At 42.6% G+C, this 23,209-nt stretch overlaps 2 protein-coding genes across 2 annotated transcripts in view; one reads left to right on the top strand and one right to left on the bottom strand.

The window, feature by feature from the left end:
• The window catches only part of PDE1C (phosphodiesterase 1C), a gene marked incomplete at both ends in the record, with an annotated part of 281,929 nt that extends 275,003 nt beyond the window's left edge, over positions 1–6,926 (top strand). The window contains 2 exons of the mRNA XM_080611752.1: positions 3,878–3,943; positions 6,757–6,926. Of these exons, the coding sequence (XP_080467878.1) occupies positions 3,878–3,943; positions 6,757–6,926 (236 nt within the window). The remainder of the gene's footprint in view (positions 1–3,877; positions 3,944–6,756) is intronic.
• A 7,257-nt stretch (positions 6,927–14,183) lies between these two features.
• Positions 14,184–22,826, bottom strand: PPP1R17 (protein phosphatase 1 regulatory subunit 17; the record flags this gene model as incomplete). The annotated part of the gene is made up of 4 exons (XM_080610891.1): positions 14,184–14,263; positions 19,255–19,416; positions 20,686–20,838; positions 22,748–22,826. The coding sequence occupies 4 exons, from the start codon at positions 22,824–22,826 to the stop codon at positions 14,184–14,186; spliced, it is 474 nt and encodes a 157-aa protein (XP_080467017.1).
• Positions 22,827–23,209: the final 383 nt, after the last annotated feature.

Raw genomic sequence — 23,209 nt, 5'->3', positions numbered from 1 at the left:
ATTGGCTCCTTTTCCTCACATTTCATTTTATAATAATGAAACTCATCATCTTCTAATGATCTATACCATGCAGTAGCCATTATACTCAGCAAATGACAGCATAATCAAGTTGTTTTCTCTTACTGTTTTAATCCAATAGTTAATAACAGCAGAGCAATCCCGTTTCATGTGTGTTGAACCAGTGCTGATCTTAGAGCTGTGCTGGTGTGGGGTCTGAACATCAGCACTCAAAAGGAGGAAAAGTTGGCTGAGGATGCAAAGGAGTCCCGAGGCACTGACTCCATGCAGATCACTCCGGGGAGTGGGCATCAGTGCTGGCCAGGTAGAAAGGAGGGGGAAAAAACATGGTTTCACATGGCATAAAGGCATCAATCCATCTCCCTTCAAAGCAGGTACAGAGATTTTTCCCATTCTTGTTACCCACCACAGGTTTGCTCCAGACTCAGTTTAGTGCCTGGTACTCCTCCTGCTTCCACAGGCAGACAAGTTTTGGGATCCCAGGCAACCTTTCTCCATCCGATTACTGTGATCAAGGCAGAACCAATGCCAATGCCATTAGGCAATGCCAGGCGCTGGCCATGCATTCTCACTTGCTAAGCCTGCCTTCTTGTTGCTGCAATGTCCCTTCTGATCCCCAAGAAGCACAGAGGGATCTGATCTGTACCCTAGCAGGACTGGGACACATGCTGATCTTCAAGGCATCAGCTCTCCCTGTTCTGGTGACTTGACCAGCAGCTAAAAGAAAATGGAGCTGTTTCAGGCAAGCTGATTGAGGACCTGAAGCTCAGTTTAGCAGTTTATTTACCCTCACACCTAAGTGCACAGCAGCACTCGTTCACAAGCCTCCCAGCACACTCTTGGCATCTTGTATTCTTTCATTTTCTTCCAAGTGTATGTGTATCAGCTACTGTGCATTCGTAACACCCTGGGTTTAGAAGCTATCCAGTGGTAGGAGGAATATATGTAATGCTATTGTCTCTGCCAGTGGTCGTAGGAGTGCATCTGTCAAACAAGCTTACTTATGGCCATTGGGGTTTTCTAGTGATAAAACCTAGCAGTAGAATGATAGAGCGAGGATTTTCCTTTTCTTCTTGCTTGGATGATATTTTTTATACACTTTTATATCAATTTTTTTAAATATTTGCTATTTTTATTGTAGGGTTCTGGTTGGGTTTTTACCAGACCTTCTGGCTGTCTACAGGCCCAGATTCTCACAGGGATATTTCCCTTCCCTTTTCTCCTCCCCAGCAAACAAAAGCCGTTGTGTTTGCAACATCAGCTTGGAGCAAAATAACACCTTGGGCCTGATTGCTCTTTTAGTTGCACTGAAATCAAAGGAAATTGCATGCAAAGTCCTGCTGGGTCTCACCACTGGGGCTGAAAATGAAATAACCTAAACATACACAGCTAATCGCACGCAGGGTGGTCTGTGTGAAGCCAATGCATCAGGGTGGTGCTGTCTTCTTTGCTGTGGTAGGATCTGCTTCCACCTCGAGGTGTTGATATAAGACTACATCCCCCTCTTTATTCTGATGATGTTGCTTCTTGTATGCACTGCAAAGTCATACCACAGCACACTGACTACCTTCAGCATGGTGGCTTATCTGAGGCAGGAGATTCCACTGCTCTTGTGGTTAACCCTACAGTGACAGGTCCTAACTAATGTTAAGAAACCTTAAACCTATTGGTAGGGAGGATACAGGGAAATTAACCAAATTAAAGGATCTTGGTCTTGTAAAAAATAACCTTTTCTCAGCTGGGATTCTGCAGGGAATTCTATATATGAAGTTGAACATAAACTTTAGCCTATGTTTATATTAGCAGAACTGGTAATGGAGATGCCTTTCTTGAAATGAACTAAAATAAACAACAGAAACCTGTTCTCTCCCGTTTCCCAAGGAAGAAAGAGGCAGATTGTTACACTGGTTTGCACCAGGGGTTAGACAAGAAGTTAAAATGCATGCTGAGAGCAAATCTCAACTCGTTTGCTCCTGGGACCGGGTGGGCAGGGTAATGAAAAACAACCTCATTGGTTTGTTAAGACTCATAAAGAGACAGACAAATGCAAACCCGAAATGAATGATGCCATTTGTAATGCCAAGTATTCTCAACTGTTGTGAGAATAATTTTAAACACTATGTATTTATTGCTAGTTCCTTATTTGAAAGAAGAGGCTTGTGGTCTCTGAATGTATAAACCATTTCTCAACATTCCAGTTTTTCTGTAACTGAGTCCATGTATGTTCATCCTATTATCAAATAAAACCAACAAGGTCTCTGCTCCATTTGAATTAAAGCTGTAGAAGGATTCCTTTTATTCTGGTGCTTTCTACATCTGATCCAGGCATGGCACTTGTCGTTTGCTTTCCAGTGTCCAGCTCCCCATAGATTACTAGTAATAATCATCTTCAGTGGGAACATTGCTTGGACAGCAGTCATTGCTCACCCCCTGCCTCTGTGAGGAGGATTTAGTGGAATTACCTAATATCTAAACACAGGAAACTATGCAGCTTATTTAAGGACCCCAAGGTAAATCTCTGCCTGTTTGCAGGTTAGACATGCCAACCTCACCTTTCCCCTTTTCTCTGTTGACTAAAGTCAGAGCAGAGAAGAGCATCTAACCCAACAACAGCTCACCACACTCGTGCCCACTCAAACACTTGATTGTGTGATGTTTTCTCTTGTGCCACTTGAAGCATGAACATCAATCCTACAGGGCTGGTGTCCTGTGCTCCAATATTTCTTAGAGACCTCTTATAGCTACATCTCTACATAGCACCTTCTACAAAGCGCCTTACCCCACAGGTAGAATCAGGCAGTGTCTGTGCAGTGATCACCACACCACACAAGCAATGACCAGAATTTTCACATCTGCTGTTTTGCTATTTGATCTTTTCCTTAAAAAAGGGAAAAAATCACAATGAAGAGAGGCAGAGGCCAGGCCATTCTCTCTAAGGAAGATGTGCAGTTCAGGGATGTTCAATACAAGTGTGAAAGGTTTTGTTCATTCCGTTTTGCCTAAAATTCCAGTTTTAAATCACTCCTTTCCTCTCTGGGAGGTTCACTGGTATTGATATCCCGAAGAACATGCAATGTGCTCAGCACTCTACCTGCTTGCATTCTTATGCCTTACCAGCTTGGTTTGAGTCTGCAAGTAACTCCAGTCCAGTGCAAGTAGAGATGAAACCACCCTGCCACTTTCTAATAGATATTGAGGTTGTTGATGCAGTCGACTGTCATCTTCAAATCAAAACCACTGACTGCTACAGAAGCAAGAAGGGAGAAAACATGGTTGAGAAAAGGCATCTAATGATTCGGGTGACTTACCTCTGCTTGCAAATACAGTATCAGAATCCTTTCTCTGGCACGACTTGCCAGTGACAAATGTCTGGAGCCATTACCAACTGGTGGTTCTCAAAGTGATGCCAGCTGCTTGCAAAACCACCCCAGACTCAAGGTAAGTGCTGTGTAACTGCCTTCAGAGCCATGCTGGGCAATAAAACTGGTGTTTTCCAGTTCTGTGGGACACGGAAGTAGCTGGAGGGAAAGCTGTCTGGGATCTGACAGCAGTTCAGAGGTCCAAAATTTCTGTGGAACTTCCAGAATCAATAACTCGGGTATCTCCACCCAAACCCTTGTAAGTGTAAGAGATACCTGAGTACAAAGAAGAAAGATATGTTTGGTATTGACTCCTTTAGATGGAAAAGGCCCCAGAAGTGAGGCTATGTTGCCATTTAGCCTCACCTAAAACCATGGATAAGAAATGGCAGAAGGAAAGCAAACACCTTGTAGTGGTGGCCGCACTACAAAAAGCGTTTGAATGGCTGGTGGGACTCGGGTTCATCCATCTCTGCTGAAACTACTCTTTCTTTTTAAAGGTCCAGCACGACGTTCAGCTGACTTCTCGGGCTTTGGCTCCTCAGCAAACCACCTTACACTGCCAGGTCAGTCAGTACCACCTCACTTTTATTTGCTTATATGCACAGCTTTAGAATAGTCACTCACAGTGCCTGCTGTCTGAGAGATGGACATGAAGAGATGACTTCTCCGGATGTGGCATGACTTCTACACATCACATTAAACAAGTTAAACCCGTTCACTGGTTAAACCCATTCACCGGGGTTGAACAAATGAACGGTTGTTTTTAATGGTCTTTATTGCATGTCAGGGTGGTTTGTTTTTTTTCCCAGAGCAGCTGTGGCTGCCCCATCCCTGGCAGTGTTCCAGGCCAGGCTGGACAGGGCTTGGAGCAACCTGCTCTAGTGGAAGGTGTCCCTGCCCATGGCAGGGGGTTGGAACTGGGCAAGCTTTAAGGTCCTTTCCAACCCAAACAACTCTGGGATTCTGTGATAAATACCTTATGTTTTGTGGCTTGCAGTACAGGCTTCACAGACTATTTAAATTCAATTGGCAAGTTAATTTGGGCCTTTATCGTGTGGACATAGATGCTGAAGGGAAAAAGTAAGGCTGTTTTATGCGCTGAATCATAGCTCTTTTTGTGCCCTTCCCTGCACAAATGTACCAAGTCCTGCTGTCTCTATTTCACCATGATAACCATTTTCTCAGTCCCTTCATCTTTGTCCCACACAATTGTCAGAAGAACGAGAGGTTATATGGAGCAGTTACACTAAATAACGGCTTAGTGTGAACAAGATATTATTTTGCATGTGCATATGCAGGGCATTCATATATGTATAATTAACAGTAGCTGAAAGAAAGAGCAAATCTGCAGGAAGATAACAAGAAATCACCAAGAAAAAACCCCCAAACTTCAAGCAAAGTCCTTAAAAAGTTTTACTACAGATATTACTGTCAGTGGTTGCTGTGCCAGCAGACGCGATATGGTGTGGCTCCGTATTTAGATGTGCAGTAGCATGTTTCTGTTCTCCAAGCTGTTCATGGCGTGATGCTCCTTCGCAGCCACCACCTCAGCAGATTGTTTCCTGAGGCACAGCTGCAGCCACTGCTGGGGTGTAAGGAAAGGAAAGAACAAGCAGGGATGTGAGACCTATTCTCTGCTTTCATTGCCTGAAGGTAGCCGTGATCTTTAAAAAGGAATTATTTCCTTAAATGAAAAAAGGGAAATTCAAGCCTTAGCAGCACCAAGGTTAGAAACTTGTAATACATCACTCCATGCATGAAGCACCTGAGAATCATAACCTGGTGAAGCCCACAGAAACCCTGTGAGGCACGTATGCTCATTTTTATTCCCATTTTACATGTGGAGAAGCTGGGGTGAATGTTATAGTCCAGGTCACACAGGAAGTGAGTGAGAAATCTGGGAACTAACCTCTGGAGCCCTGAGAGAGCCTTCTCCGCATCACTTTGACTCACTAAAGCCTGAAGAAATTAAATGTCATGGATGCATTTTATCAACTACTGTATGAGGATGATAAACAGCACCGCCAGTGTTCTGGATAAACGCCCTTAAACCTATTAGCCAAGTCAACTCTGCTGGCAACAACTTCAGTAAAATTCCAGTTAACAATAAATATTCCCCCATGCTGAACAACGGAAAATCCAATAACAGTTTGGCTGAGTCCATGCTGAGTGCAGAGAATGGAATTAATCTGAAAAGTGAATGTGCCTCAAAGAACAGTAGCTCACCTGGATATTTTTCAAGCTTTTAATGTCAGTCTACTCTAGTTGAGAACAGGAAAGATTATGACTATGCAGAAATCTGGATGTGGACCTCTGAAGTTTATGAAATCCATAGGTTTTTTGTTTCCCAAGACATTTTAGAGTATGATTAATCACTTAAAGAGTTTACCAAGATGAGAGTGTGACTGTTCTAGCGTTTGATGTTAGCTAGCTCACACGGGAATCCTTTTTGCTGCTTAGGATTCATGCTGAGAGCAATGACTTTAAAGTGCTTGTCATGCTAATTATTGACTTATTACTTGATTATTTTGCAAATAATAACTAAGCAGAAGATGAATACATTTTGGTCATGTTGGATTTCTTATTCTATCTATGTGAAGATGTAAGAAAGCAAGGCATAGATTCAAATAAACAGAGTCAAGAAGCTGAGAAGAGTCAAATTCATTTGTATCCCACTTATGACTTTCACAATGACCTGTAGTTTACTGGAAAATCATATGAAACCGTTCAGATCCGCCTCTCCTGAATTCTAGGAAATGTGATCTTAATCTGCATTTATTGCCTTAAAATGACCTTGCTCAATGGTATTTTGAAGACAGTGCGATGTTTAGCTATATGCATATAGCTAGGTAAGTATAATGTTTCTTCTTCATTTATACTTTTGGCACCTTCATCTTTTGTGTAAACTGTTGTTTCCCAACCTTGAGCATGTTCCTTGGCATTCACCTGCATTGGTGTAATCTTCTGGGATGCTGGAATAAGGGCATGATTTCAAGATCAAGTATTCCAAAGGGTTTAATTGCCCAAATTTCAATTTTGGAGATGTCTGTGTTTCATTCAAGAGTTTTTGCATCCATATTTATGATTTATGTCCCTGCCTGTGACAGGGGGTTGGAACTGATGGTCTTTAAAGTCCCTTCCAACCCAAACCCTTCTGTGATTCTGTGATCTTTTTTCCCCCTGAACCTTTTCCTAACCCTCTGTAACTACCCATTAACCCAAAAGAGTCCTGGCTCTCAGGCTGAGGAACCTTTCTTTGCACGGATAGGCTGTGATGAGTGGGAAGGATGCAGCTTCCAAGGAATTGATTTCTTGCCCAGCAGCGAGTGAATGCTAGGCATGGTAACCATCCTTGTTCTTCCTTTGTCACCACCAGCCATCAAACCTCAGCTGTGGCACCTCAGGAGGCCCACTCATAGCTCAGGAGACTATTTCCCAGCCTCTCACAAGAAACTGGAGGAACACCCGGTGAGATGTAAGCTGCTTGACCAGAGGGGAAGGATGAAGAAGATCCAACATATTTCCCAGAGCTGGAATAGGAAATAGCAGAAGAGATAAAGAGGAAGGACGCTTCTCACAGCCGGACAGAAGACAGTGTGTAACCATTGCACAGGCCATACTTTGTTGTACAGCAGCTGCAATTCTAGATAAAGCAAGTGTATGATTTAGCTAAGCAATATAATGGACATTTTGCTAGAAATGTTCTCAGTAGCCTCCTTATTATTGCAGCAGACACCTACTTAGTACTAAATTATTGGGCTGTTACTTTAAAAGAAGTGATTGTATACCACTATCTGAAATTAAGGAAGCCAATGCTTTCCTAGATTGTTGGGGTCCTTACAGCGTTCACAATGTGACCTTCTGCCTACCACAGGTAAGACAACAACTCCTGTTTCCAACAGCATGGGAGTACAGAACTCAGTACTGGCTGTACTGAGAAGAAATGTCCTGAATGTCTCAGTGTGATGGGTGTTCAGGGGGTTGAAGGTAGGAGGCTGAAGTACAAATAATCCTCTTGCTTCACTCGTTGGAAAAAGAAGACATAGCGCAGCATTGAAACTGTTCTTTGCACAAACCACGATGAATGTTAAATAACACTGATTGTCTTTTGTGGCATTCATTCAGTTGAGTTTGATCCCACGTGTTCTTTCGGTGCACAGTGTCCCATGGGCCTGAGTTTCACAGCTGCACATGCCCCCTCTGAAAAGGTTCCTCTTGCCCCTAGGTTTTACACTGTGAGAAGCAGTGGAAATAACTCTGCTCTCTTTCTCTATATCTTCTTTTCTCTGTCTTTTAATCTTTTACAGAAAGAAGAGGGCAAGCACTGCACACAGTACTCAAGATGCAGGTGTGGAACAATGTAATGACATTTTCTTTTCTGTTTTCCATGCCGTTCTGAATAGTTTTTAAAATTGTTTTTCCCTTTTTGCACATCCTTGGGCACTGAGTAGTAGTTTCTGCAGCATTATCTATAATGAATCATGATTAATTTATAGCCCAAACACACATACAGAGTTGGGGAGTTGGGGTTGCCTCTCCATATGTGTGTTGTTCTGCACTTACCAACGTTGAATTGGTGGTTTTGACAATTACACTGAAGGATGCTGCTGCTGCTGCTGCTTCTTTTTTTAACCTCACGTCCTTCATTTCTGTTCCCTGTGTGTTTTCTTCTTCCATCAATACCTTTTCCGAATCACATCTTTGGGATAATCATGTTAAATGGCAGAGAGGACAATACTCCTTTACTGTGAATGCTGACCAGTTCATCCCACTCTCTCTTCTTTTGTGTTTCCCCCATTGTTAACCAGTTATTTACCCATCTTAATATTGTATGTTGTGATCTTCTTTCAATCCATGACAGCCTTTGGAGCAGGACCTTGTCAAAATGGAAAAGTGCAAACCATTGCGGGCTGCTCCAAGGAAGTCTCAAAGATTTGTGAGGCTAAATTTCTCCTATAATAATTAGGCTGACCCCTCTTCAAGTATCCCTGCCGATTCTGTTGTAGATACTTCACTCACTGCGAATCACAGTCTGTTACACACACTACAGGTTTGTAACTATGTCCAGCATCAAAACTGCACCAGCTGGTGTATGGAGCACTGCTGTGTTACAGTCACATTAAAATCGTGGCTGAGAAGGGACAGGGTGTTTGGATGTCCCTTGCTCCCCTAGAGAGGATCACTACAACTCCATGCACGCTCACCCTGAGGCCTGACGCTGTTCCACACTGTTTTGCTGCACTGCCTGAGGACTCCGATGGCACCTTATTTCCTGTATTTTTATCTGGTTTACCCTGTGCTTCATGTCTATGATTTTGACCTTAACCACCATCATAACTTACGACTCCAGCAGCTGGGCTGGGTCACTGCCTAAGCCAAATGCAAAGAGGAATGCACTTTAAAGCCGCCTGCTTATAAATGTGATTGATCTCTAGGAATTCCCCAAGAACTGTGCTTTGCTTGTAGAATACTCTGAAATGTTTTACAGAAATAGGCTGTGTAGAAATGTAAAATTATACTGTCTTTCCAAACATGTTTTCTGGCTGTGTCATTCCTTCCTCTTAGAACACCTTTGGTTAACACTTTACCTAACAGAATCCCATCTAACTGTTCTATGGAGAAGTAGACAGCACTGGGGCATTTGCAGAAATTGAAAGGGGATCCTTTTTTTATTTTGCCTATCATTATGACCAACAGTTTATTGGGATTATTGGTTTTGTGTCACTGGCATCTCACGAAGGCTGTGATTTTTGTCTTTGCACTCCTGGTCCACACTCTCTCCCTTGCCATGAAGCAGAGAGAACTTGCTGTTTTGAATGTACAGCTGTGTAGTCAAGACACAGGGGAATGAAACAACCTACCTGAGGTGTCATGGGGAGTGTTTATGACTCCCACAAATGTAATGTAGTTCTGATCTCAGGATGTCTCTTCCCTCTTCCGAAGCCTGAGGCTTTTGGCCTAAACAAAATACTGTAAAGCAAGGCGGGGGGAGAGGATGTTTGTGCAGACTGTTCCTTGTAAATATCAGGTAAAGCAATTCCTGAGCAGAACGAGTTGTGCTGGTAGCACCCGGCGGGATGCACAGAGCTGTGTGGTGGAGTGGATGGGCTCATCCTTTCAGTCCAACCCTGACATCTAGTGTACACCGAAGGGAAATTTTCTAAGAGCGAAGTTCAGCGATGAAATCTGTGTTATCTGGGGGAGGTCTGGCTTTGCCACGCACTCGTCCTTTTTCTGCAGTGATAATTTCTGAGACAACTACTTGTTGCCAGCACAGAAAGAAGTCTGAGTAATCTGTCCCTCTTGCAAAGTCTTATGAGCTCAGACTCATGATGCCATTTCAACTTGCTATGAATTACTTGTTGCAACTATCAACATTTGCAAATTTAGCCTTTTATTCTGTTTAGGCCGTTTGTGAACTGAGTCTTTGCTCTAATCACTGGATCATGTCGCTATTGGTGCTTTCTTATTTGTGAGGGAGCTGTTTGTTTATTATTTTAGAAAAGGATTAAGCCTGAATTAAAAATCTAAATGTCAAAATCCACAGTGAGTGAGGCATGGAGAGACTCTTGAGTATTCATTCCTTATATTTCGTGTATTTCTATGTCTACACAAACAGGGGCTGGAAAGGAATATTGGCTTCAGCGTCCTCAAGGGCGATTGCAGCAGCCAGAGCAGAGATGAGGAGAAAAGGAAAGAGGAAGAGGGAGGAGGAGTTGTGGCTCAGCAGCTTAGATCGACCTTTCCAGTTCTTTAGGTCATGAGGCAGCCTCTTGTCCTGTCAGTGGGTACCACTGGGAAGAGCCTCACTCCCTCTTCTTTACCCCTTCCCATCAGACATTTACATACATTGATAAGATCCCTGTAAGATTTCTCTCCTGTAGGCTAAACAGAATACAGAAAAACAAACCTGGGACAGGTATAACTTTGTCCTAGATGCTAAGACCACCTGGGGACCTAAAACCTACTTTGAAGGTTGGAAAAGACTCGACAGCTTGGAAAAATCCAAAGCTCATGGCAATGTGTCTCACAGTTATAAATACACAGCTTGTATTTTACAGGATCATTGCACCTGTAAGAATAAGCACAAATGGTCCATCAAAAATGCTTCTTCTGTTTCTGGAATGTGCTTTCTAATTTTGCTGCTGCTTTTCCATCAAAGTCCATGTCTTTTCAGGATTCTTCAGGATGTTGGGTATAAGGGTGGTTAAGCTTCCCTTCACAGCTCCTGAGTCTAACAGACTGACGTGGGTCTCTCCCACAGAGAGAGTGTCACGGAGCAGAAACTGGCTTTTAATGTTCACTATTTCTATCTGCTAACTACATTTCCAGGATACTGGTATTTCTATTTGCACAACCTCACTCTAAGAGACCTGTGGCTTTTGGGGGGATGTAAGTAACAGAATGATATGCGTTTATGAACTTATCTAAATAAAAGTGAGAAGCCAGAATTTCTCATTTGCTTCACTGACATGCACTTCTGATTTTGGCTTGTAGATGTAATTGCTGGGCAGTCTCCCTGCATACAAATATACTGTAAGGTTATGCATAGAAAATGTGATCTCCGAAGTCAGGAATGACACAGGACATGCAGGAAGACAATCGGTTGTAATAACCAGCCACGTCTATTTAATTTAAGTGGTTGAAGCATTCTACAATTATCGATTTATTAACTGGTAAGACAAATATTTCAACCAGACAAAATTTCAGTGTGTTGCTAACCTCAATGCATGCAAATGCTGCTTTAGCTGTGAATAGTGTGAGTTAGTGATAGCATCATGAATGTTGCTTTGGATTTGTCTCTGCTGAGGTTTAGCTGGGCAAACCACTTAACCTCTGCACCTCATATTTAGCACTACAGAAATACATCCTCTTCAGTTGGGTGATGCAATCCTTTGTTGACAGTGCAAAGCCATTAAATCCCTTTGTCCCAAGTCTATTGTAAATGGAGACCTGTCCCTTAGTTTCTAGGTAGAGGTTAATTGAGAATTCCCTGCAAAACTATTATCCATTCACAGCCTCCTGACTGCAGTCAGTCTTTTACCCACTGACTGGAGCACTTCATTCCCTCTGAGGACTTGGAATGGTTGTCCTGGCCAGTGCAGACTTCTGGGGGGGAGATGCACTTCCAGCTAAATATCTGAATGCAGTCCAGCTACTAAGGCCTTCAAGCAGCCCATGTCTATGTGCAGGCATTGTAAGCGACTTCCGTCTGGAGCATCTCAGTCCTAAGAGTGCCATAGAAAGGCTTATCTTGTTCTGTGCTTTCTGTTTCCTTCTGGTTTTGCTGTAATGGCCATGGGGGATCCTTGTAGACACTGAGTACAAAAGCATTTCTGCCTCTGAGCACACCAACTCCAACCATTTGCCTAGGAGAGCAATCTGTACAGTTTTAGCACTGTCTGGTCTTAAAGGGAGAGTTCAGAGCCCAAAAGGCAATAAATAAACCCAATAAACAATGTTCAGGCCATTGTACAGTCCACACACGCTTCTGCAACACCTAGAGGCTTTGTTCTGGGGAAAGGGGCAATGTTAATCTGATTTGAAAAAGATCATATTTGATTGCCAAATAAAGTTAACATTTAACGCTTTCACCAAGTGCAGTGAGGCAGGTGAAAGCTTTGAGAAATGATTCTTCACACTACTTCCCAGGAACATTGCAAAAAAACCCTCTTTACTTGATTGATCAAGTGAAAAATTACTTTTTAGTAGCTCATGTTGCTCCTGGGTGAAAAAAACAGTAAATGCTGAATTACCAGGCTATGAATATGCAATTTTAAATGAACTGCAGCAAATGATGTATGTTGCAGCATTTTTTATGGCTGGGCTTCAAGTTGATCTACGCAGGGATGGTAAATTAGGCTGCTGTGCCATCAGAGATGTCACTGGGACCATAACTCCGCTTTGGTGAAGAACATATAGCACTAGGCTTAAAGGGGGCTCTTTTTATTTCGTATTAAGCTGTGTCAGCATTCCCCAGGCTTGGAAACAAATCTTCAGAGCAGTGAAGTCAGTCACTTCCTGTTTGTGCTCCTGCTTTGTGTTGGTAAGGGTCTTCATATCTAAACATGTACTTTTTTCAGCTAATCCACTGCGGATGCCCATTTGAATCTTTTCGGGACTCCACGTTGTCGCTCTTGCTGTACTGTGCATTGAAAATGTTCACCAGCTTCACTGGTAAATCTTGACTCGAATCGTGTATCTCTTGTTACGCACTTGCTGTGACATCCTTTACTGTGGACCTGACATGAATGTTGTTACATGAGCTATTGATTATTTTTTAAATATTAGCTCATCTCGCTGATTGATTAACAGGGTAAAAGCCAAATACCTCTCCTAGGTGCCAGGCATCCCATCAATAACATAGCTGGCCTATTGTAGACTTTAACACATGATTATTTATTATAAGCTTGTCGATTACATCTTGAAGCTGAATACCTGTGAGTGGACTGCGTGCTCATGGAAGATGCAGGGTCAGTCACTGTGGCAGATGAAGTCCAAACTAGTGTGCTCCTTAGCTGACTGCCTAAGGATGTTAGGAAGATGATAACTAAATTCAGTCTGCCAGGCTAGATAGATAATCTTTAACCTCTCTGCTGAGGTCCCTAAGGGTCCAGCCAGCAGTGCTGCCCCATCTAGTGCACAGAGCTATTAAGGTAAGCACAAAACTACCCAGTTCTACCTATTTTGTGTAATATTCTACAAGTACCTCTCTCTGTTTGTACCAATGCTGAAGGCTGTAGCTGGGTGTGAAAACAATTCTTGATTGAATCAATGAGGTAAACTGTTAAAAAAAAGCACGGTGCTGTTCCACCTTGCAGTGGGTGTATGCCATTGAGTACCCTTTTAACTCAATTTTTACTCTCCTGCTGTGATTTTTAATCTTTAATTTTTGTCAGGAGATTTTCTTCATCTCCTGACTGACAACCTAGGACTAAGTTAAAAAGCCAATGTTAAAGGAAAAAATATGGGGGGAAATCCATGGAGAACAAGTTTATCTCCCACTAATCCATGAAACTGTTTGAGAGAAAAAAACCCACAATGGTCTACACTGGTGTAACAGGCAGGCATTGCACATCCCGTATGATTCTCTTCTGAGAGCTCTGCCCTCTGTCCTGTTTGATGTGTCAGTGCTGACAGCCCTTAGCTGTTGAGTTTTCGTTCTATGGTAAATCTACCCTTTTCTCCTCACAAACACAAGTCACGAGCAGATACGGGCAGAAGAAGCGTGTGCTTTGCCTTTCAGGGATTCTAGCATTGATTCTTTCCCTCTTCGTCTGTCCCATCAGCTTTGCGTGTGCGAATTTTCACTGTGGTCAGTGATGTTCCAGCAGAGGAAAGCTGAACAAACAAGGTGAATTTATCAGGAGAAAAATGCTATTTGAATCACTATCTGATGTTTTATTGCTCTGTGCTACCAACCACTCTGGTATCTAGTGCCAGGTACACTTGACTGGTGGTATCCCTTTATATTAATCCTTATCACCATGCACAAAGCTCGTTCTGATCCGAGGTGGCAAAAATCCTGGGAATCTCAGTGACAAAAATCCTGGGAAGCCACTTTTAGCAAACTGAGAGAATCCTTCCACATGTGAGTGAAATTTCTGTCATCATCTCCTATGATGCTTGCTGGGATTCCATGAGATGCAGATAAGCACTTGAAGATAATTAATATTCAAGTGCATGCTTAAGAGAATTATTATCTATAAAAATGAAAGGACTTTTTTTTTTACTTTCTATGTACTGCCACTTTGAATGACCCAGAATTATTTACACTGCATTACTGGAAATATCACTGTAATCTTAACTGGGGATTGCGTCTCCATCCTTTTCTTCATCTTCCATAATCACTGTTTGCTTTTCTTCCGTAAGCAGCTTAGTGCCTTAAAAACAGAAGGACACAGAAAACAAAACAAACAAACAAAAAGAAGACGGAGGAAAGAGAGAGAGAAAAAAGAAGTTGATTTAAAATATTGCTTCTTTAGAAAATATCCAGATAAGAGTTTTTCAGTCCTCTCTAATTTCTTGATGCTAATGTCATTTTCCAGCACCATGGGAGTTACTCCTGCTACCTGTGGAAAGAGACACTAAGTTTCGTCTGGGAACCTGCTTGTCAAAGGCATGTGGAAAGCTAAAAAAGAGCTTACATGATGAAATAAATACTGTGATTGATCTTTGTGACTGAGTCAGCTTATGTGAATGTGTGTATGTTTTCTGTAGGTATATAGCATTATTACTTAGATCTTGCCAAAAGAGCCAAGCGTTAGAATACCCACATGCCAAGTGCCATCCCCACTGAAGTTATATATTATCAATAAATTGCAAAAACAACAGAATTAAGATCAATGTGAAAAAGGACTCAGGTTCTGGATCATACTTTCCACAAATCTGTGCCTCTCTTCCTTCTATCTCTCTTTCTCTCCTTTATAAAAGCAGAAGTCCACCCCTTAAGGATTTTGAGGTTTTTATGTGATACCAAGATACCGTAATTATTGTAACTGCTCTCTTCATTAGATATTAAATGAATAGAGTGAAGAGAGGACAATACATTAACCAGAAAATGTTCTTGATCCCTATTTTAACACATTGTGTTGGTTTTGCCTGTTGCCAGTAAAAAACAAGTGACCTGTAAGAGAGATTTTATGCCTACATTTCTTGGTGTGGAGGTTAACATAGTCTAAAAACAGGATGAGGGTTACCATTGTGTCGAGACCAACAAAATCTCCCCCTAATTCGGTCTCCTACTGTTTGCTCTCAGTCTGTGCTAACCAGCTGAGTTGTTCTGTCAAACCAACCTGTTTTGCTTCTCTCTGAATCAAAAGCCCTCTCACAGAGAAGGCTTTCAGTCTTGATGAGGTCTGAAAATAGAGCAATACCACACAGGAAGATTTTCTTCAACTTTGGAGGCTTTTCAAGAGCTCATGAGTTAATGGAAATATTAACTTATACTGCCCTTCATTTAAGTTAGCTCCTGCTTCATTTATATGCAGTTCTTGTGAACCAGCTGGTTTCTGCGAAACCATGAGATAGACTGAAAGGCACGAATGAATACTATTTTGAAACACAAAAGACTTCATTTTTTCAAGCAACAGTTGAGAAAACACCATTGTTAACTGCAAAGAACACGCTGTTTTATGGGGATGGATGTGAATGTTCCCCACCCAGACTTCTATTCACATAAGCAAATACAGACACTTCTTTTTCCACTGTTGTCTTTGGGGGTTGGGTTGTGTGTTTTTTAGAAGGGAGTGGGTTTTTTTTTGTGGTTGTTTTCTTCACAGAGCGTTTGAGGAATGAGGAAAACTTGACTAAAATACACTTAAAATCAAAGCTACAGTGATCATTTGATGAGAGCTTACCTATTTTGGGAGTAAAGTCAGGAATAAGGGATCAGGAACGTAAGTTAAATAAAGTTGCACTGTGCCTTGTGATCATGTACACTCTCTTCTTTAAATTATGAAGTGAGGAAGGAAAAGTATGTTTATGTAATTCTGATGGTTATAGCACATAAACCAGCCCTTATCAGCAGATGTTAGAGACAGCTGGAAGGTAGCAGCCAAGCAGAGGTCCCCAGCTCTCAGCTGGACCCACATCAGTAGCATGACAGACACTTACCACAATCAATAGCAAAATAATGTATCATTATCAATAAATCGCTTTGGTGACTGATGAACTCCAAAGGTTTCCAGTAGAGTTCAGGATCCAAAGCTCAGAGGAGGATGTAGCCTAGAGCTGCAGGTTATTAACTTTCCAACCCACCAGTAACTTTAAGGACAACTATATGCCTTTAAAATCAGCCTTTTAATGCAAAACAGTGCGAAGGGGATACCAATGTGATGTCAAAACTAGAGTTATTTTTGTAACACTGGGAAAGGATTTTTTCCTTTGATACAATGCCACCGATCACTTGTGGAGAAAGTGTGCTTTACTGAATGCGATTTGGGAATTCTGGGCTTAAAGGAGCAGGATGTTGGATTTGGGGAACATTTGTAAGTCAGTATTTCTCTGATTACTGTTTAAGCAAATCACGTAACCTCCCTGCCCCTGTTTTCCCAGCTGTGTGTATTATGAAATACAGCTCATCCTGCAGATCTCTTTTAAGGACTGCTAGGTGGTTCTGTTAGTGTCTGCCAAGGGGTCTGACTTAAGAAAGCAGAGTAGAAATGCAATGTAGTCACGTTTTCCCAACAGAACTTGCAACTCCTTGCAATTTTTAGCTAGGGACTAGGACCTCAAAGGCTCACAGAGACATGAGAGCTTCTGTTACGAAGCTCAATCACAGGCAATAGAAGAAGTTGGCTTAAATCAACCATTTGCCAGGTGCCACCTAGATCTAAGCCACTCCTCCTGGGTTATAAAATCAGAAACCCACCAAGACTGCACCAGGTCCACTTGACTACCTACAGACAACACCTGCAGCTGGGTTGGGAGAGTGTTGGTGTGCTCCAGACGCATCACTTGCACAGGAGAAGGGCAAGAGGGGACATTACACTGCTGTGTTTCCACTGCGTCAGTCAGAGTTTTAGGGGGGAGGATGATATTATCCTAAAAAGACAACCTTAACTGGTTTTCTAGGGCATGAGGAAGAGCGAGGGTTTGAAACTGTGGATTTACAAGTTATCCCTGATCTGATTAAGAAACCCCAAGCAGCCACATTTCAGGAACCACGTTCCCATATTTACACGTGTATTTACATTCTTGCTCAAACCCACAGGCCTGGAGAGCTCTCAGAAATGCTTCAGCTAATTGAGTATATTGCTAAGTGGGGATGTGTAACAGAGTCCCAGAGCTGAGTACAGGCCCTGGATCAGATTCAAATCATTTGCTGTCATGTGAGAGTGAAAAAAACCACCATTAAAATGGTGGTTGTGTTTTGTCTTCTCCTCTAATCCCTTCAGAAGGACAAGGTCTCGGCTGATTGAAGGGGAACTGGTCATTGGAGGAGAGCTCTGCTCATGGCTCATTTGTATGCACATGGAACAGTGTGCCACTTCAGTAGGAGTTTGAAGGTTATGTACATTTAGAAGTCTGACCCTTCTAGGGGAGAGTTTTGTGATGCCCATCCTTAGACATTTAAGCTGGCTAAGGACTGACTTCCTCAGGCTCCTTCTGTGGACAACAGGTAGCCATGGATTTCTCCAGACAGTAACATTCAGATCATAGAATCATAGAATAGTTAGGGTTAGAAAGGACCTTAAGATCCTAACTTAGCAGCCCCCTTTCTGTACCTGCATTTCCTATCTGGATTGGGTGTTTGCAAGGTGTAAAACTGATTCTACTCTCATGGATCATGTGGCATCTAGTAGATACATTGATTTACATCACGTTTTATGGGCTATTTGATTTACTTTTGTTTGTGGTAGAATATCTCTGTGAGCACCCAGGAAGGTGAGGGACTGTCCTAGAGTGCTCATAACCAGCTGGTCAAAAGGGAGAAAGATAACACAGCTGCCATTCTTAGCTACATTTACAACAAAGCTATTTGTGTGGACAGCTGCTTAAAAAGATAATCTAGTAATTAAGCTCTGTTACTACAAACAATTAAGTGGAGTTTTTGAATTGGCATCTGAAAGTGGCATTTGGGAAGGATCTGAAGGAGAAATGGTAGACATGGGGACAATCCTCATTAGCAGGTCACAAGGGATACATGCAGCACACATGCAAACAAGGCCAGTAACAGGGAAACAGGGACAGAAAGGCCTGTCTACATTTATTTAGCACACATAGCCCTGCTGGGGCTTCTCAGGTCTCCAAGTCTATAATTCAGGTTCTATTTTGCACAGCAGTTTCACAAGAGAGCTCAGTTTGTTTGTGCTCTGTCTGCTACCTGATGGGATAACCCTGAAAGTAAACAAGTAGTAAATATTGGAGCAGTCCTTAGCCACAATGAGTCACTTTTTCATAGCAAGTCATGGAACCACCACTGGCAAACTTCAACCAGCAGAACACCGTACGGTGCATCCTTAGAGTAGGGAGGGAGTGGAATTCAGGCATTCGAACACACAGGCTACTTTGCCCCATTATGGGCACAAGCCTGCCAGAGATAGTCAGTCACTAGAACACAAACCCAGAATACTGGATCTGGAAAAGTTGTGCACAAGGAGAGGCAGCGTTTAGCAGGCTGCTTTGAATCCATGCTGAGTGCTGGAGGATGGCTTCAGCAGCAGGCAAGAGTCGTTGGAAGTATAGTTGAAAACAACTGAAAGCTGCATCCCTACCTAGTATTAATAATTAACCTCTACACCTTCAGAAGTATTGATGAACTAAGGCTCTTCTGTGATAGAGGAGTGCGGGAAATGTGACAAAGAGTCTTAAGGACCAAAACATGGCTGGCTGACTTCATGTGGTCACCAAGCAATTTAGGTGCTGCACTGTCTGTTATGCCAGAAGCACAGAGCTGTCTTTAAGGTGCTGTTAATGAGAAGTTCATCACAGTTTGGTTTCCTAAGTGCAGTCAAGGACTGTGGAATTAAGAGAAGGTTAATCAAGACAGCTTTGCTCCAGGTTGTTTAAGGCAGCATGAGCCACTGTTAGTGCTGGTGACCTAAAAATTTGCATGTGATCAGGTTTGAAAAGCAGAGCAGTCGTTGGCCTTTCACAAAAGTAGCATCGTGTTTGCGGATAATCAAGTGACCTAATGTCTTCTCTTACTCTCCTTCCCTTCTATCCCCAGAGCATGAGCAGGGGAAATGGAAAAGACTTTCCATGAGCCACCACTGCTATTATATACACTGACCAAATAGGTCCAGCTCAGCAGGAACTGCGAAGTACACTGGGCATAACAACCTGGTTCCAGCCTCCTCCCAAACACACCTCTGGCACTACCCACGGTTTGCTTCCTCTGTGGAGGACCTTGGCGTAAATATTCTCTTACCTATAATCAAAGGTGGGATGTGTATTGCAGGCGTATCTTTTCTCCTGGGCTTTTTCTGCTCCAGTTCAGTGATCTGAGAGCTTGGATTCACTCTCTCTCGCTGTGGCTTCTCTGTGATACCATACCTTTTCAGCAGACTGTCAGAAAAGTCTGAAAGTATGCCTACAGGCAAGGAAAAAAATACAGCGAAAAAGAAAATGTCACTTAAGCCTTGCTCACATCGAAGAAAATAGGCACTTGTGCAACTTTCCCAAAGACTACTTTGAAGTAAGGCTGCCGAGTGCATGATCTGCTCTGCGTGGTGTACCTGCTCTTCAGGTTTTGCAATGGTATACATTTCCTCCAAGTCAATTATATCCTATAAGCTAACGACAGTGGTGCTATCAGGCCAAATGGCTTCTGATTGTACTTAATGCGCTAAACTGCAGCTCATCAGAAATCGTAGTAAAGATGAGGGCAATCTTCTATTCCAGAAACTTAAATATCTTTACCAAAGTAGCTCAATCATATGGATGCTTAAAGCTTGGGAGCAATGTGACCAGACAGAAGTGGCCTATTTTAACCAGTGGAATAATGCTTTATGGTATAGCTACTACAGACACAAAATGCTACTCTCTAGCCTCTGAACCACTCTTCCCTAATAGGAAATTGAGGAGATGATACATATGAAAGCTGAACAGAGTCAATATCTGGATTACAAATACTGGCAAATCCCAGCTTCTCGTTCTTGACTTGGTGATTTGTTGTGGGTACACAGGGGACCATGCAAGTAGTTACTGGCTAACTCCTCTGTGTATGTGCAATATGGGTAGAAGAACTCAATGCAGTGGATAAAAGAGCACAGCTCTCTCCCCAGAGAGCACAAGGAGTGCTTGTTAGCAGAGAGGGGCGACAAACGTTTATTCCTTGCTGCTGACTTGGAAGATCATCAGGTTTCAGTGACAGTCTCCTGCTCATTCTTCCCTTCCCCAGGTTGGTGGCATTTGGCTCTCAGACTTCAGAGGTCTGTAAATGCACAGCAGCAGGGAGCATCCTACAAGGAGCCCTTTTGTTGCTGCAGTGGTTTCTGGCTTCCTGTAACACCTGGCCCTTGACAGAGTCCCCATGAGCACAAGAGTCCTGTTATTTCTACGAGGAGCATCCTGCAGCTGGCTCATCCCTGGTCAGCTTCCCCCTGAGCACTGGGTACATGTTTCACAAGAAATCACGGAGGCTGAACTAGATCCTTTTTGATTTTGAACTGGATTTAATGGCACATGTAGCACGGCTCAGCAGCTACAGACAAATACACATCATTTATCATATAAAGGCAGCACCACTGTGCACATAGCATTGATCTGCATTCCTGCCCACATCCAGGGGAACATAAGTGAATGAGGAGTCTCCAGACCTTTGCCCAGGGTATATATATATACAGGGTATATTGTTCACCTGTTAGAGGTGGTGGGGTGTGCAGAGCCGGTGTATCTTTTCTCCTTGGCTTTTTTTGGTCCTGTTCAGTGTTTTGGGAAGCCAGGATGGTTTTCCCTTTTCTTGGTTTCTTTTTGAGACCACAGCTCTGAATCAGCTGCTCTGAAAGATCCTCTGCAGAGGCAAAAAAAAAGAAAAAGAAAAAAAAGATGTAAAAAAAAGGAAATTGAATGGAAATAACAAACCAGATGGTGAAAAGAAAAGCTTTAATAATACTGCCTTCATCCAAGTAAATTATAATGCCTGTGGAGAAACATCTCTTAATATGGCACAAGGGGCCTATGTGGCATACTGTATGGGAGTCAAGTGACCTAGGTGGTCCTTCTGCGTCGTAGGTGGTAGACATAAAGCAGAGAACGAGACTGTGGGCAGCTCTGTGTTATGTGGCAGACGGAAAGCTGTACCACGGTGTGCAGAAGTCCCATGGCCATCCCTGTTTTCATCCCGTGCTAACTGTGCAGGCTGTGTCTTCAGGAGTTACAAGGGCACTTTTCTGAAGGAAAGATTTACATGTGTGCGGTCAGCCTGAGGTATTGGTAAGCCGAGGCAGTATATTGTTCCCTTCAAGAGTTGGCTTTATTTCCAGAGCAGTTGGTATTTGGTTTTGATTTCCAAAACATTACACTGGATTTTTGGTTTTCCCTTGACCCAGACGACACAGATGTTTTTTCTGCAAGAATCTGCATTTCTGGGTGCTTATGCAAGCCAAAAATATTGAAGATGATAGCCCGTCAACAGGCTGCCCAGGGGCAGTGGTTGAGTCACCATCCCTGGAGGTATTTAAAAGACCTGTAGATGTGGCAGTTAGGGGCATGGTTTAGTGGTGGACTTGACAGTATTAAGTGTATTGTTAGACACAATGATCTCAAAGGTCTTTTCCAACCTAAGTGATTCCATGATTGGTATCATCACACAAACCAATGCTTTGATTTCTTAAAAAGCTGCTTGCTTGGCTTCAGCTGGGTCTTCATTCCAGGCTCTCTCACACTATTTGAAGCAGTGTACATCTATAAGTGGGTATACACATGGAAAGGATAACCTCCAGGATGAAGCCCCAGGAAGATGTGGGGTCTTTTTCTGGCACTCACAGACTTTTTGCATGGTCCTAATGCGATCATTTCACCTCCCGCTGCCTCAGTTTCCTAACTGTAGAATGGAAACAATTATGTTCGGTATACCAGCAATTGTATAAGTGGTGCCTGTAGCTAGGAATGCTATGTGGCAGAGGCAGAACTAGGATACCTTCCTTGCAGGCCAGATAAACAAAGTTTATAAGATTGTGCTTGCCTACGGTGAGACACGTCTTTTGACAAGGAAGTGAGATTGCATTTGTGTTTTGTTATTGTCATCACAAGGGTAACAACAAGCAAATAGGCTTTTGTTTCGGGGTTGCTAAATCTTCATGACAATATTGCAAGGCAGGAGTGAAGTAACAGAATCTGAAGGAGAGGCAAAGACCATGAATATGCAAACAAGCACATCTATCAAGTATGAAGCTTGGTATTTAGGAGTGTGGCGGAGAAATGATGCCTCTGGTGCTCTCAGTGCAAAAGTTATGTATGAAATAGGTTCAAGAGAGGAAACATTGACAATGAAGGGGGAAAAGTATTCAGAAAGCAGACCCGGTGGAGGCAAAGGGAGGGGATGTCTGAAATCTTTTACTGAGATTGCATCTATAAAATGTGCTCAGGGAAGGCTCAGCCATATCCCGGCTTTTATTTTACGGTGGTATAAATGGAGAAACTGCTCTATGTTTTTTACCAGGGGAAAGAACAATGACTCTTTTTTTCTTTCTCCTCTTTAATTAACTTTGCTCTCCAGCTTTGCTGATTTTTATATGCAGGAAGAGCTCTCTTTGCCTTTCCATCTGGCAGCAGAAGTGTCAGCAGAAGGTGCAATCTATCGGGTTTCATGAGGGCTCAGTTTTGTTGCTGGAGGGGAAAAACGGACACTGGACAGGGCCTAATGATGTGAAGACAACACCTCTCTAATTAATGCAATGACATCATCTAATAACACTTACCTAAATGGTTACAGTGTGAGTCTCGCTTGTCTAGTCTGTCTTCTGGGATATCAAGTGGCTGAACACATTCTGTTGACATCGTTGAAATGGGCTTTTCTTCCCCTTTGAAGCCACTACACCAGGAAAAAAAGGAAAAGAAATTGCACCCTGACATAAATCAGACATATTGGTGTTATGTATCCACTTGCTAGCCAGATTATGAGAAGTTCTTGTCTTCCAGCTGCTCTCTGTCATGCAGTCTGCTGGCTCACATGTGCTAAGAGATACATATATTCACTGCCTTTGCCTTGATTACACATGCAGTATCCTGGTTTTCCACCTACCTTGCTGTAAGCAACCCACACTAGCATAGGAAATACATTGGCTTTATAGTAGAATACTGACTTTGAGCATACAGAAAGCACTATCTCATACACAAAGTATACACTAGGAAATAGGGTGTTTTGTTCTGGTTTTTTCCAT

The sequence above is a fragment of the Psittacula echo genome, assembly GCF_963264785.1.
Source record: "Psittacula echo genome assembly, chromosome: 2".
NCBI lineage: Eukaryota > Metazoa > Chordata > Aves > Psittaciformes > Psittacidae > Psittacula > Psittacula echo.
This window is presented reverse-complemented; position numbering and strand designations above follow the sequence as displayed.